General features: G+C 40.0%; 1 protein-coding gene across 7 annotated transcripts in view; it reads right to left on the bottom strand.

Annotated features, from left to right (window-relative positions):
* ITSN1 (intersectin 1) overlaps positions 1-15,524 on the bottom strand; it is a 136,571-nt gene that overhangs the window by 50,675 nt on the left and 70,372 nt on the right. For all 7 annotated transcript variants that reach the window (XM_084843665.1, XM_084843667.1, XM_084843664.1 and 4 more), the window contains 7 exons: positions 14,652-14,881; positions 11,989-12,110; positions 6,581-6,828; positions 5,536-5,695; positions 4,283-4,488; positions 3,906-3,985; positions 1,249-1,415 (listed from right to left, as the gene is read on the bottom strand). In XM_084843665.1, the coding sequence (XP_084699791.1) occupies positions 1,249-1,415; positions 3,906-3,985; positions 4,283-4,488; positions 5,536-5,695; positions 6,581-6,828; positions 11,989-12,110; positions 14,652-14,881 (1,213 nt within the window). The remainder of the gene's footprint in view (positions 1-1,248; positions 1,416-3,905; positions 3,986-4,282; positions 4,489-5,535; positions 5,696-6,580; positions 6,829-11,988; positions 12,111-14,651; positions 14,882-15,524) is intronic.

The raw sequence follows: 15,524 nt of genomic DNA, 5'->3' as shown, positions 1-15,524 counted from the left end.
TATAAGTCAGCCGAACACACTTGAAAGCCACATCTCAACTACAATCAACTGATCCTCTTGAACAGGTATCTCTATTCAACTGAGCAAGAATCTCTTCTAGAGATATAAGCTTCTCAAGATACACACTCCTTCACCCACACACTATCATGCTCTGCAAGATGATGGTATTATAATATTACTATCTGAGCTGCTGCTGCAGGAAGTACTTCTACTTAGTTCATATACTAAGTTGTGAACCGCCCAGAGAACTTCAGCTATTGGGTGGTAATAACAACAAGAACAAGAACAACAACATTATTATTAAGCACTCCTTGAAGCATTTTAAAGTACTGAGGGAAATTCTACAATTTCCATCACTGAACTCCAACCACTACCACCCTTGGTTGGGGGGGGGGGGGACTGCCCTCTCCTGGCAGCCAAGAGATCTTTCCTGATAGCACCTTCTCCCCACAGGGAGAGAAAAGTGCCAGGAACCCACTGTCTGTCATGGTCACACAAGTTAAAAATACTTTCATGCTTCTCAACACAGGAGTATTCATTTTGCTTCATGGTTAAGTCAGGCAGTGGTAATAATACATATCCAGAAATCTCTCCCAATATTCCGGCTGTTGTACCGCTGGTGGAAAGCAACCTAGATTTTCTTATGTGGCTCTCTGCATAGCATGAAACTGTCAGAACATGCAGCATGAGTGGGAGTACAGGGGAGAATGACACAAGGAGAGAAAGGACTGATCCCTCTTCTTCACAACATTTGTTTTGCCCTGCAGTGCAAGTAGCATAAGAGTACTACTGCTGTACTTGACCAGAATTGTGAATGAACCCATTAATGCTTTGTGAAACCTAATAGAATTTCAAAGAATTCACTGCTATTGTCTGACTCCATGGACTAACACTTCCATTAAGCTTAATGCAGGTATACAATGGAATGCGAGTATATGTTGGAATATGTGCTTTTCTCATTGTATGTGAAATTAATATCTTCTTGAATCATAATGCTACTAAACTTGGTAACAGCAATTGTGACAATCCTAATTTGGCTGCAGACGATCTTTTATTTTCTGAGGATATGAGTACAGTCAGAGAATCAAAGATTGCTTTTGGCATAGTTCAGTTCAATGTATTTTTTGTTTCTCCCTACCCTCATTATGCAATTCATCAATTTGCAATAATCTACCATAATATAAAAGTAGACAGGAGATTGTAAAAAATGTATTTTTAATAAAATGCATGCATCTGTGTGCATTTTACCTCCGAGTCCTTGAGCCTAACATAGTTAGATGGAAATACTCCTGATTTATCACCCAATGTTCCTGTCCACCAGTCACCATCCTTCTTGGTCACAAGAATTAAATCCCCTTGCTGAAATGTTAAATCTCCTTGTTCAGAGCTCTCATAAGTGTACATGGCAACATATTCTAGAGCAGGTAGAAAGATTTGGAAATGAGAAAATACTTGTAAATCATCGGTTAATTTGCAAGTTTATTTCATGAAAAACAGGTAATGTAATACAGCATAATTCCTACTCTCACATTTTGTAGCAAACAGCATTTTCTGTTCTTAAAAATGGACTTCAAAGCAGCCCTAAGATGAAAACAAGGCCTGATTCTTAAGAGCACAATTTGTGAAGTTCCTGGAAGAAGATTTAATTCCCTATAACGTTCTCATGTCAGAAAAAATTGCTATGGTGGATTTTCTTCCCCATGAGTTACCAAAAGGACAAAAATCTATATAGGTTATCATAAGTTTCACTGTAAGCACAGTTAATGGCTTTGCTTTTGATGAAAAGTAGCATTCTTATAGAAATACGTAGTAACTAATCACTGATATGAACTACTGTTGCAAGCTTTAATTGTTAGGTCATCTAAGTCAGGGGTGTCAAAGTGAGTATGGTCTGGGGGCTGAATTGCCCCCCAAGACCAACCTGGGCCCCCCGAATGACATCAGGGGGCAGGGCTCCACCCTGAAACCCCTCCCCTGATGTCACCCACCTTTTTGTTGTTTATTTGGTCAATCGCTTCTGACTCTTCGTGACTTCATGGACCAGCCACACCAGAGCTTCCTGTCAGCCGTCGCCACCCCCACCTCCCCCAAGGTTGAGTCCGTCACCTCCAGAATATCATCCATCCATCTTGCCCTTGGTCAGTCCCTCTTCCTTTTGCCTTCCACTTCCCCTAGCATCAGCATCTTCTCCAGGGTATCCGGTGTTCTCATTATGTGGTCACCCATTTTTCTTTTCCACATGCTGAGAGAGGCGTGGAACTCTATGCCTCTCTCAGTATGAAGAAAGGGACTGGGCTGGTGCCTGGAAAAGCAGCTCTTCCTCCTTTCAGTTTGTTAAAAGGCAGATGCTCGATCAACAGAACATTCTTTAGTTGGTGAACAGCCCTAGTATAAAATCTTTCTACGTATCTAAGTCAATACTGATATCCATTTTCCCCATCAGGCAATTCCTTGTGGGAACATGAAGCTCACCAGCCTGCAAGACCTTTTAATTCAGTTCCATCGAATGGGCAGCTCCACACAAAGGGACACATGCATATGGTGCTCCCCACACTCTAAAAAAACGGTATCTTCAGGAGTTTAATATTCTCATCACACCACATGAGGCCTTAAATATAAGTACTACCTTGATTCTCTGCATGCAGAGTACACATCTCATTCTTCAAACCCAGATGAATATTTAAAGGAACATACCAGTTTCAAAAGAAATTACAAAAGATATTAAATGCTTTTAACACTAAAGTGAAATTTAATAGATTGGATAAGCATGAAAAAGTCTAGACAATGAACAATGTCAAACAGTACTATAGTATAGAAGATGCAGAATTCCTGCTTATATTTTAAAACAGCTCCCTATATTTTCCATAATACAACAGAAGCTGCATTATGTCTGGTTTGTTTTAACTAACCACAGTTAAAACAATAAACCACAGTCCCCCAAGTTTGGAAATAATGCGTAACTATGGTTATGTCAGGGTGGACACTGAGCCCATAGCATCCCAGAGTAGTTCTGATTCTGAGGAAGAGGAGTCGCTCCTGGGAGAAGAGTGCGCTCCTCTTTCCCAGGGCCAACAGCTGATGGAGATTCCTCCCACCAGCATTCCTAGCTTAGATAGCAGTCCTGGGAGTGACAGAGCGCAGGAAGCAGACTTGATGGACGCGCGACGCCGATGCAGAGAGCGGCGCCAAATGGAGGGCGCAGAAAGGAGGCGTAGTGCCCGGTTGGCGCGCAAACAATAGCTGCGCCCAGAGGATCCAAGGGAAAAGGGGAGGGACTCTCCCTAGTCCTTAAGTTCAGGGGTCTGCCAGTAATTCCCTTTCAAACGGGGACCAACTGTTCCAACGTAGGGCATAGGTACTCTGCTGCTCATATCTAGTTGCTAACAGTAGAGTTGTTAAGTTATAAAAGAGGAATAAAGCTTTGAAAAGAATCCATTTGTCTGTGTCTGGACTTGGCTACTGGATTAGACTGAGAGAGGCCTCCAAGGAGCCCTTGACAGGTTAGTACAAAATGTAAAAGCTTTTGATCTCCTCCTCTCACCTGAAAAGGAGGAGGAGGAGGGGTGAAGGGGGCATGCAGAAGCCTGAGGCTTATGCAGGCTCGTTCTCATAACAAAAAAAACTTGGTTTTGTCATTATGTCCAAACTAGGCCATTTAGTTGTCAAACTAAGGTCACAATCCTATGCATGTTTAGACAGAAAAAATCCTACAAATACAACCATGCTCCAGCCATACTGTCTAAACATGCACAGAATTGTGCCTTAAATCAATGATTTTGCACTTAAATTTAATACAGCAAGTTTGACAGCACCATTTCTTCCCTATGATTTTGCTCTCAAACACTCATTATTAGTCAATATTAAGTGATCCACCATACTTTCAAGGTTCCCCAGAACATTCTTACCTTCTCCTGAAACTGCAGATTTTGTAACTGGTGATGTTCTCTTTAGATTAGCAGGACTCTCTGAAGACCCAGAATCCATGCTTAAAGAAACAAGTGTAAAAATGTTTATTGAATCTAAATTAACATGACTATAGAGCAGGACAATTTGAAAAGACTATAGAGCACACTGTTACAGCTAAAATAATTGTGTTTTATAAACTATATAACTCTATCCTGGCAATTATTAACACAACCTCTTTAAAAAAAAGAAAGAAACTATGATAATAGCCACACACACAAACACACGGTAACTGTCTAAATAAATTTCAGCATGATTTTTCTCAAATATTATTACATAAATGTCCTTAATGTCTAACAAAAGTAAGTAAGGAAAATACCTTGTTGATTTCCTTATAGGACCCGAAATAAGCTTTACATATGATTTAGGAAACCAGCCCTTTTGTCCTTGGACTTCTCCAAACCACCACATGTCTTGCTGTTCTAACACAGTGATGGTATCATTCTTGTTAAAATTAAGATGGTTATCCTTCTTGGCTCGCCAAGGATATAGGGCCTGTGCTTGAAGTCCCTCCACTTTTTCTCCCTAGTTGGATACATGAGGATAACAGACATATTTATTTGACACATACTAACAGTATTTAATGAAATAAAGAACTGGCATGAAAGTGTTCAGCAAACTTACATAAAGGATTGTGAAGTCTGTCATTATACCATCATCTTTCCATACCATCAGGGTAGCATTATTGTGTATTTTCCTATCTTAATGACTTGGCAGTCAGAAATTGCTAAATTGTTAATTCCACTTCTTCTGCCCATACTGATGCTGGCAATTCTATGTTAGGTTTGCCCCATCTTTAATTACGTAGGGTTGTATCCAATGATGTCCATCCACCAATGGAATGGACACTGCTGGCGGAATGGATTCCCCCTCCTCCCCCTGCAGCCCCTCACATGTTCCCCAAATCTGTTCTGGAAGGTCTCTCAGCCCTCTGGGACAGATTTGTGAGTCACATGGGAGGGGAGTCAGGAAGGGAAAGTTCTGCTGTGCAAGCAGAAATCATAGAATAGTAGGGTTGGAAGGAGCCTATAAGACCATTGAGTCCAACCCCCTGCTCAATGCAGGAATCCAAGTCAAAGTATCCCTGACAAGTGGCTGTCCAACCTTGTCTTAAATGCCTCCCGTGTGGGAGAGCCCACCACCTCCGCAGGTAATTGGTTCCATTGTCGTATTGCTCTAACCGTCAGGACGTTTTTCCTGATGTTCAGCCGGAATCTGGCTTCCTGTAACATTATTCCAAGTCCTGCACTCTGGGATGATTGAGAAGAGATCCTGGCCTTCCTCTCTGTGACAACCTTTCAAGTACTTGAAGAGTGCTATCATATCTCCCCTCACGCTTCTCTTCTCAAGGCTAAACATGCCCAGTTCTTTCAGTCTCTCCTCGTACGGCTTTGTTTTCAGTCCCTTGATCATCTTTGTTGCCCTCCTCTGAATCTGTTCACATAACTTTGGATGTAGCCCTTAATCTTTTATTTGATAATCTTACAAGAACAGACTGACAAATGTCATGCGTAACATAAAGCACATCATCAGACTTAACAACCACACTCCTTCCCAAAAATATTAACTCACCTGACCCAAGACGGGCGAAGGAGACGATCCAGTAACAGTGGCTGGGGTAAAGGCAGATCTCTGCCTCAGCTGTCCTGCACTTGGAACAGTAAGAGAAGGCTGAGCTGCCCAAGCATCCCAGTTATCAGTCTCTTGTTTATCACTAGTATTTGTTGGCCACCTGAAAAAAGAAAGGTGAATATAATAATGATCACTACAGTCATGAAATGAATGAAAAAAATTAGGAACATAGGAAGCTGCCTTATACTGAGTCAGACCATCAGTCCCTCTAGCCTAGTATTGTCAATAGTGAATTGCATTGGCTCTCCAAGTTTTCAGGCAGGATCCTTTCCTCACTCTAACTATCTGAAGATATCGGGGATTGAACCTGGGACCATCTTCATGCAAATCATCTGCTCTACCATTCAGCTATGGCCCCTCCATGAATAAGAATTGTCTTCTTCTTGACTGATACAACATGCTCTTCAAAAGAATATTGGATCATGCCCAAGATTATATTACAACAGAGCTACCCCACATTTCCTCCCCTCCCAACAGTTACCAAACCACAGTTGTGAAACCCTGCACAGTTTTGTAGCAAACAGGTATTAGTTTGGGCAGAAGCGAAATTTTATTTTGTCTTTGGTCAGCTAGAATCTGTGAAGACAACCCTGTTCATAATTTTCTTTGAAGTTCCATGAAATTACTTCATTATTTGTAATTTCCAAATGTTTCCCCCTTTTAAAAAAAAAAATCCAGTTTGTAATCCCAGAACAGCAGGTTTTTAACCTGTTTCTTTGAGTCTGAGATTAGAAAAGGGTTTCAATAAAACAATTTTAAAATTCACAAGTGACAGACTAGTAACATTTTTGTAGGTTTATTTGCTAAGCTGATCTAACTTTTATCATGCCACTGATATGCCACAAATTACTATGGACAGGTATATGTGTGTAGGTGTCTCAAAACCTTTTGTAGATTTAACTGCAAGGCTACTTTATGCTATATTGATTATTCACCTTTACAGTTATAAAGAAGAAAGGAAAATTGAACCCCAATGAAACCGTACGTTGAACTGAAGTCTGCCCAGTTGTTCGCAGTGGTGCTTGAATCTGTAGGAACAGGTGGTGCTACTGGTGTTGTGGGAGTTTCACGCAATGAAAGTTTAGGTGCAGCGGTCACATCAGTTACTGGCTTTACAGAGTTTGGAATTTCACTTTCAGAAATTTTCTCTGCATAATTTGCAGGAAACCATCCTGTTTTCCCCTTCAGTTCACCTCCAAGCCATCCAGGTTCTCCAGTTTGGCTTTCATCCACCTGTACAAGCAAGTTATAGGTTAATATGGAATGTAAAAATAAGATGCTATCCACAATGGATACATTTTCTCCAAGAAGTACAATATTTGAGAGTTATGGAGCAGTGTTCTCAGGGGTAAGCAACCTGGTGTCCTCCAGACATTTTTACCTACAATTCACATAAGTCTTGATCATTGGCCATGCTGGCTGGAGCTTATGGGAGTTGTAGACCTGGTTCACACAATGACAACCCATGATTTAATTAACCCATGGGTTGTTGGGTTATCCAGAGTTAACCCATGATTTGGCTGTCAGACAATCAAATTAGCTGCACTGTACTACTGGCATGTAGAGTAGCTGCTTGGGTTTTTTTTTAACCACTCTTGCCTGCTGCCTCTGTAGCCTGATGAAACAACCCACAGTTCTGAGTTTACAACCTAACAATAAACCCTGAACTCTCTGTGTGGGTTATTCATGGTTAACAAACCACAGTTAAACCATAGTTCCGGGTTCGAATGTAACAACAACCCACAATTCAACAACCCATACTAACATAAATCATGGTTTAGCATTACATGCAAACCCAGCTGGAGGCTTGGTTCACAAAAAATGCTAACCCATGGTTTATTTAAACGATAGTTTGTTGCCCTACCCAGGGTTTGTCTGGCAGATGACTGAACAAACCATGGTTTGTTTTCTCAGTCCCTGGGTTGTTTGTTTCCCTCCTCCTTCACCCACTCTCTTGCTTGCTTCTATTTTATTTTGTTATTGAATGTGGAAGCAGCATCACAGCTCCTCTTTTGGAGGCCTGGCCACCATTTTCTTGTTGCCTTTGCAGCACTGTAGTACTGGCATGTAAAGAGGCCGGATTTTCTTGAGTTCTCTTGCCTGCTGTCTGTGTATCCTACAAAACAACCCAACAACTACCCACGATTCTGGGTTCGCACGTACTGACAATCCATGATTTAAACAACTCACAGTTCACAACCCAACAACAAACTATTGAGTCTCTTCTTGGGTTGTTCATGGTTAACATGGTTAAGGGTTTGCATGTAACAACAACCCACGATTCAACAAACCATGGTTTGCCATTACGTGTCTCCTGTACTCAAAGCATGGGTTGAGTACAGGTTGTTGTTGAACTGTGGGTTGTTATGTGTGAACTATGTTTTAACTATAGGTTGTTAACTACGAACAACCCAGAGTTCACAACCCAACAACAAACCATACGTTCTTTTCCTGGGTTGTTCATGGTTAACAACACATAGTTAAACCATAGTGCAGGGTTTGCACGTAACGACAACCCATGATTCAACAACAATCCATACTCAATCCATACTCTGGGCTGTCATTATGTGCTAACCAGGCCAGTATCTTATGATATGTACTGAGATATCTTCACCTGCCGTTGTCATTTAATCAGACATTTACTTCATTTTATAGCATCCTATGTATATATCAGGAAGATAATCTACAAAAATTAAGACTATGAAATGGAACTCTTGAGCGTTAAAAAAATATATTCCATTTGTTATCCACTACTGCTTTCAGAAATCCAGCAGCTGCAGAGACCAATCCTAAAAAATCAATCTTTTAGTTGCAAGTATATAGCCCAGAAACAAGAGCAACTCAATCTGGGCAGAATGTTTACTTATGGAGCTTATATAGTAATAAATTAATACTTATTAAATTATACCCCCATCCCCACACACTCTCAAAAACTCATTCTACTTGGAATTGTTTGATTGCATTTTATTTTATTTCTTTTAAATTTACTGATTAACATTTTCACAGACTTTGTATCCTTTCATTTCTACTAATATGTATTTTTATTAATGTGTATTTCACATGTGTACCAATGGTCTGTTGACTGTAAATAAAGATTGGTTTGATTTGTTATTGCACGTGGAAGCAGCATCACAGCTTCTGTTTTGGAAGCCTGGTCATCATGTTCGTCCCCCTATAATGCCCTAGGAGTAGTATCAGTGTGTGCGGCGGGTGGGTATGGTGGCTGCAAAAACAAGACCCCCCCCCCACAAAACCAGTGAGGTGTTTCCCTGAAAAATTCTGAGCTGTGGCTCTTGTTTCAGGGGGCCCAAATTTCTCTTCCCTATATGTTGTCAGTTGGTTATGCTGAAATATAATAATTTACTATTTCAATATTAACTATCGTGGGTTCTACTGGGCTCATTTCAGAAATTCAAAAACTGCTTTGCAGCAAATTCTATGGGATAGGATTTTTGAGATTATACCCTAAAAACCTAAATATAGGAAACCTCAAGAATTCCATTACATTCTGTTATAGCAATGCTACAACTTCATTTCAAAGAAAACAGACAGCTTAGGGAAAATCCAGTGGCACCTAGACAGTGTCTGGGGGGGCCTTATATTTCAGATCCAGGAATTCGTGCTCCTCCCCCCACCCCCTCAGTGCTGGCACAGAAAGAACTGTGCCAGCTGCCTCTCTGTGGTTGGGAACTGACCTCAGAGAGGGGCTAAAGGCAGCATTCTGGTGGGTGGGGATGAGAGGGGACTGGCAAGGTCGGGATATGAGCTATCCCCAGCCTCCTTTCCTCCCCCTCTGAAATGCCCCAGGTAGATGGGCAAAAAAGCCCATCTAGTTAAAATGCAGAGCAGAAAGAGCAGGGAAGCAAAGATCGCCTCTGTTGCTCCTCGTGCTCTGCACTGGATGCCCGTAAGCCTTCATGTTCAGAGGCTTATGAGCATAAGGATAGGACTGTGCCCTTAATTAATAATTCCAGATAAATTACTTCCAGGTTAGTGCTCCTTACATTGGTATAAAGAACAAAATAGTTATTTATATCTTGCTTTATGACAAAAGGCTTCCAAGGCCCCTCACAATAAATATAATTTACACACAAATAAATAAGGTTCTTTCAAAAAATTAAATGACAGTGGTGACTAAAAAAAGGTACTTTGCTCCAACTGCTTCTTTTTAAAGTTCACCCTGGAACTGGAAAACAGAAGGGAAGCAAACTCTGACTTCTGCCACTGGCCAGGGTACCAAGGGCTACTGGGAGGTTGCACCCAATACCTTCCAGGAAGAACATCATAGCACAGGGAAGACCAGCCTGACCCTGTCCTCTGGCTAGAGAAGGAGCAGCTCCAGGGAGTTTGCTTGTCTACTCTCTAGTAGAAAGAACATTTGAGTTCAACTGCCAATTGCCCTGGGACTGCAGAACAGAAGGGAAACATACTCTGGAGTGCGTTTGGATTTTTTTTAGTATTATAGTCTGTCTCTTATAAGCAAACTTGAAAATAATTTGATTGAAAGGTGGGGTTGTCTTCTTCTAATTAAATAAAAATAAAGGTTCCATAGTGATATGGGACATGATTGTGTCCATGGGGCTGAAGCACCTCCTCTTGGCTAGCTAGATAATCTCTGGCACTCGGGAGCAGTCATCACTGAAGCAGAGGAGGGACAATGATGTTAACTGTCCATTCCACAGCCCTCAATGTTACTACTGCTGCTTGTAATGCTTTTTATTATTATAACACGCAATATACCCTCGTGTATAAAAAAAGGAAATAGAACCATAGCACCTAAGGTATCACACGATTTACTTCTACCCTGCTACGGATTACAAAATCTGCCATTTTCAATTTTGAGAATATTAGGAATACCTCCCTTAGTTTGAGCTTCATAGGATCACCTTGAAATAAACCAAGTTTCATGGCTTTATCACAAAGTACACAATGTATTTATTTTTGCTAAGTCACTGTACTTTAGGAGAAGCAAATATCTCAAACGCCATAACCCATACTGAATTTCTTTGTCTCCTGGGATGATATAATTTCCTGTAGAATAAGGTTGGAAAAAAGACCCATTTTTGTATTCATATTACTACAAAGTCAGGCTTAAAATACTCTGAAACAAACCTCCCAGTATTTGGTTCCCTGTAATCATTTATATTTAAATTTATTTTACTGCTTTAACAACATAAAAAGCATAATTTATAATTTAGGATATAAAATTTTACAGTTTGGCACATTTATGACATTTCCAGAGCTTTTTTATTCACATAAAATAATATATTTTAAATCTTTTCAGGATGTCTTTTAAAGTAACCCCCTGTCATCCAAGCTGGCTTACATAAAATAATCCTACGCATGTTTACTCAGAAGTTACACGAACTATGTTTAGTGGAGCTTACTTCCAGGTGTATATAGTATTACAGCCTTAGTTTTTATACAAGCAAAACTTTGAATATATCCAATATCAGAGAGAGATAGCGGGCAACTGCTGTACCCTATGTTACCTAAGTACGTGTATCTTAGTTTTTGCCATCTCAGAAACAGGAAACAATAAAAAGTTGACCATAGAAATAACGTTTTGTACTAAATGTTTTAGACAGAAACAGTCTCATATCGTCACAATATTAAGGACAAGTAGCATGTTTGGATATCAAGTTAAACTTTATCACAACACTGAATCTACAGTATACACAGGAATTATTCTCTAATATTGTAGATTGCCTTACATATATATCTTCATACTACACACTTTGAGTGATGAAATCTTATTTTAAAAAGGAATTTACTCATGCCAAAGGAGAAAATATTTCATAGAAGTTTCATCCCCCACCCCTCCCTGCCATTTCAAATTTGTTGGAAAATGTAAAAAAAAGTTGGAAGGGGGAGGGAACATGTTTTTCCCTGTGAATTTTTTTCTGGGCCTTCACATCTCTATAAATGACTAACAAATACTTGCCTAAAGCCTCCTAGAATATCCAGATCTTGGCCTGATGTTGAAAGTAATATAAAGTGGGGGCTTAATGCAGCTCTCAGGGAAGGGCATTCCACAAACCCGAGACACTGCTGAAAAGGCCTGGTTCCTAGGCTTGCACTTTATTTGGCAATGGCACCTGGAAGAAGGCCTCAGATGTAGCACAAAGTGTATGGAGTAGTATATATAGAAGGCAGTAGTCTTTATCTAGTAATCCATTCATTGTTCATGGATCTGCTCTGTTATTTGTTATCACCTTTTCTTGAATTCGTTTCTTGAATTTAACCCTCTGGACTAAATGCACTACTTTCAGACACCACACAATCTCAGTTTGATCTTTCAGCCCCCAGGATCTTACAATTTCACAACCAGCATTTATCCTTGAGATATGTGAAACATCTGTGCCTTTATGTAACACTGAATTCCTCTCTTACCATGATGATATCTCCTGGGTGGATAGTGATTTCATCGTGACTTCGGGATTCAAAAGGATACAGTGCTCGATAATATACTATTTTTATATCTTCTGGAGCAGAAATAGTTAGTGGAGCCTTTTCTATAACCACAAAAACAATTTTTCTTAAAAGAAAATGTATTATATCAAACAAACACACTTCACTTGTACAAATATGATACATTAGTTCTCATAATACTGGTTCTTTTCATCAGAAAAATCATCCTAGTGAACAGAATAGAAAAGTCAACTTGAATAATTAGCCATTATAAAATGTAAAACAATAGAATACGTTCTGAAATAAAGTCAAGTCAGAAATTAAATTATTTCGGAGTTTTACTTTTCCCTATCGAAAGAACTCAAAATGCATTGCAACAAACTCATAGGCTGTAGTAGTAACCTGTGATCCCTGAAAGTAAAGTATGGTATAGTAACCTGGCCTAAACCCTTGGGATACATGAGACAAAAAGATAAATTTTAAGTAGTATGCACAGTAAGACTAGACAATTCCAGGCTCTATTAAAACTGTATTTGGTGTAACTTCTATTGCAGTTACTCCACTACTTTTGCAGCGAAGTTATGCTGCAGAATGAGCACTCTTGTACAAAAAAGAATAGGCCAGACAGAGACCAATAGGATGCATTATCACAATCCAAATACTAGGTGGGTTATTTAGACATATTAAAAAGAAAACCATACAACATGTACAGGAAGTTGAATACAGGAGCAAGGGAGATGGATGATAGGTTGACCTTGGATTACCGGGTGATATTGAAAGATGCAATAGGATGGGAAAACATATGAAAGTTAAATAAAAAGATACGTTAATAAGATCATAAAAAGAGCTCTGAGGGATCAGACCAAAGGCCTACTACAGTGGCTAATCGGCTGCCTATGGGAAGCCCACAAGCAAGGCATGAGGACACTAGTTCTCTCTTGTTATTCTCCATTCGGAGGCATGGTGTCTCTGATCCTGGAGGTGTTACACAGCCATCAGGACTAGTAGCCATTGCCCACTCATACCTACTACCATTATTCCTCTTCTCTAGGGGACTATATACCTCTTGGACACTGGGAGACTACTGCACTGCCTGGGACCTTTAGGAGGGCCTAATCCAGAATTATGCAAGCTTACTAGATGAAACCCAATAGAATCCATGATGAGAGAGAATGTACAAAAAGCAGCAGCTGGGATTCTAAGTATAACCTGCCACAGGGAGCATGGAGCACTGATTTTCACTTGCATTGGCTTTGTATTTACTTCCAAACCCAATCAAAGCCCTAAATGGCCTGGGACCTCAATATCTTAAGGACCACCTCAGGTAAACAGGAAACTGCCTTGTACTAGGCAAGGCTATTTGTCCATCTAACCCAGTATTGTCTACTGGCAGTGCTCTCCAGGATCTTAGGCAGAAATGTTTCCTATCACCTAGTACATGATGCTTTTAACTGTTGAACTTGGGACTTTCTCCATGCAGAGCATATGCTCTACCACTGAGTTATGGTTCTTTCCCTTTCTTTTCTCACATAAAATGATGACGTGTTCTATGTTTCCTGGCTTTGGAGGATACATGGATGGGTATGTGGGACGGGACAGGCATTGCACCCAGGATCTGGAATTCCCTCCTTTGGTGGGGGGAGGGGGTACACCTGGGCCCACTTGCTCCTGAATTTCTGCCACTATATTAAAACCTTTTTGTTTCAGGGGATGTTTACGGGCAAGGGCTAGTGCTTAATACTGCAATCCTTACTCCTAGTTTGGTTTATTCTTATAATTGTCTTATCTAATTTGTTTTTATGCCTGGAGAGCAGGATTGTGAGCTACATTACTTTATTAGAAAGCAGCATGATCACTACGTACAATTTTGAAAGATTTTTAAATACCAAAGTAATGCCATGCCAATGCATCTCTTGGAAAACCTACTTGACCCAGAATAATGCACAAACATATAGAAAAAATGTATTGGGCCAATTCACATGTAAGCCAGCACAGATTAATTAACTCTGAGATGCGTGCCAGCCACCATTTTGAATACGCAAGGTTGTTCTAGTGTTACCCTCAAATAACCCATGATGCCCAGGTTTGGACAACATGACAAGCTGTGGTGCACTGGCACTGCAGCTGGCATATTCAAAATTGTGGCCAGTGTATATCTTGGAGCCCTATGGGTTAATTAACCCATGGTGGCTTACTGTGACATGTGACCAGTGTGAAGAACACACTGATCTTCATCAGGTAGGTCACCCCATGACCTAAGGTGGGTTGGAAGAATACTGGTGCAGCTACGTTCTCTCCCCCATGTCCTCCTTTTTAAAGTGTGCTTTCAAGTCTTCAGTAGCTTGGTGTGTGTGTGTGTGTGTGTGTGTGTCCTCAGTGCCTATAAGCCTTGACCTTTTTCAACGTAGCTCCTTCCCATGGTTCTGGCAGGGGCTGTTTAAGCAGACCCCAAAGCAGCTGTCATCAGTTTTTCCTTTATGGGAGGATAGGCAGGCATACAGCCAGATGATCTGGGATGGAGGTAATGAGTACCATACCACCACAACAGTCAAATCCTTATTCTGAACAAGTAACTTCAATTATTTAAACTCTGTTCTGGTTTGACTTTAGAGATATTCAAATATGATTCTCTCATTATTTTGTACCTGCAGTTGACCAGGGAGCTTGGATAACTGGTTTTGTTGGATCTTTATGCTGCTGAAAAAGTTTATTTGATTTTTCTTGCACTTCTTGTTTGTTCTTATCATCATTCTCTCTCTTTTTGCTTAATTCCTCCCATTTTTGATTTTCTTCTTCTTGACTTTTTCTTGGTCGTAGGTGCTCTTCTTCCTGTTGTATTCTGTCAAGCCACTGTCTGTCTCTTTCTTGGGTTCTTCTAAGTAGTGTAGAAAAATTAAGTGAGTATGATTTTGTACTACATTTCTTAATGTATCCTGTCTAAATATGTTCTTGTGAATATGTATTATTACCAAGGCACATTCTAAAATATTTTACATTAGTACTGAAAATAAAGCTGCAGAAATTTGTAAGAGTTCTTAGCAGAACTTTAAAGACTAAACACTTTGATACTGAGAGCATTGTTTACACCCTGGAGAAGATTAATGTTAACAGGAATCGCAGATGCTACCTACAGCATCAGAGAGCTTTGGCTATTAGTATAGAAATGAAATGAAAGAAATACATAATTAACCACATCTGTAGAGCCACCAAGGCATTTAGTCAAAGTTGTGAGTTATTCAAAAGAAAATACATTGTACATCACTCACATGCTTATTAAAAAGATCAAAATAAGTAGCTAAGGGTGATTTTATTCAATCAGTGTGCATGGCTATTTTTCTATGGTTTGTAATCTAGTTTTGGGAACAGACATCTGTGACTTCTGTTTTTAAACTTCATGCCTCTCTGGATAGAAATAATGGATAGTTTAACTCCACCTTTTGAAATGCCTCTCATCTGCTACTATTACAGTGCTGTTTGCTGTCTTCGTGCAACCTAAAGCCAATGAAGCAAGCAGCTTT

This window comes from Heloderma suspectum, chromosome 3, assembly GCF_057233095.1.
Source record: "Heloderma suspectum isolate Gila_16-S chromosome 3, 16-S_ref, whole genome shotgun sequence".
Taxonomy (NCBI): Eukaryota; Metazoa; Chordata; class Lepidosauria; order Squamata; family Helodermatidae; genus Heloderma; species Heloderma suspectum.
The sequence above is the reverse complement of the archived record's forward strand: the minus strand, read 5'-3'. Positions and strand labels throughout refer to the sequence as shown.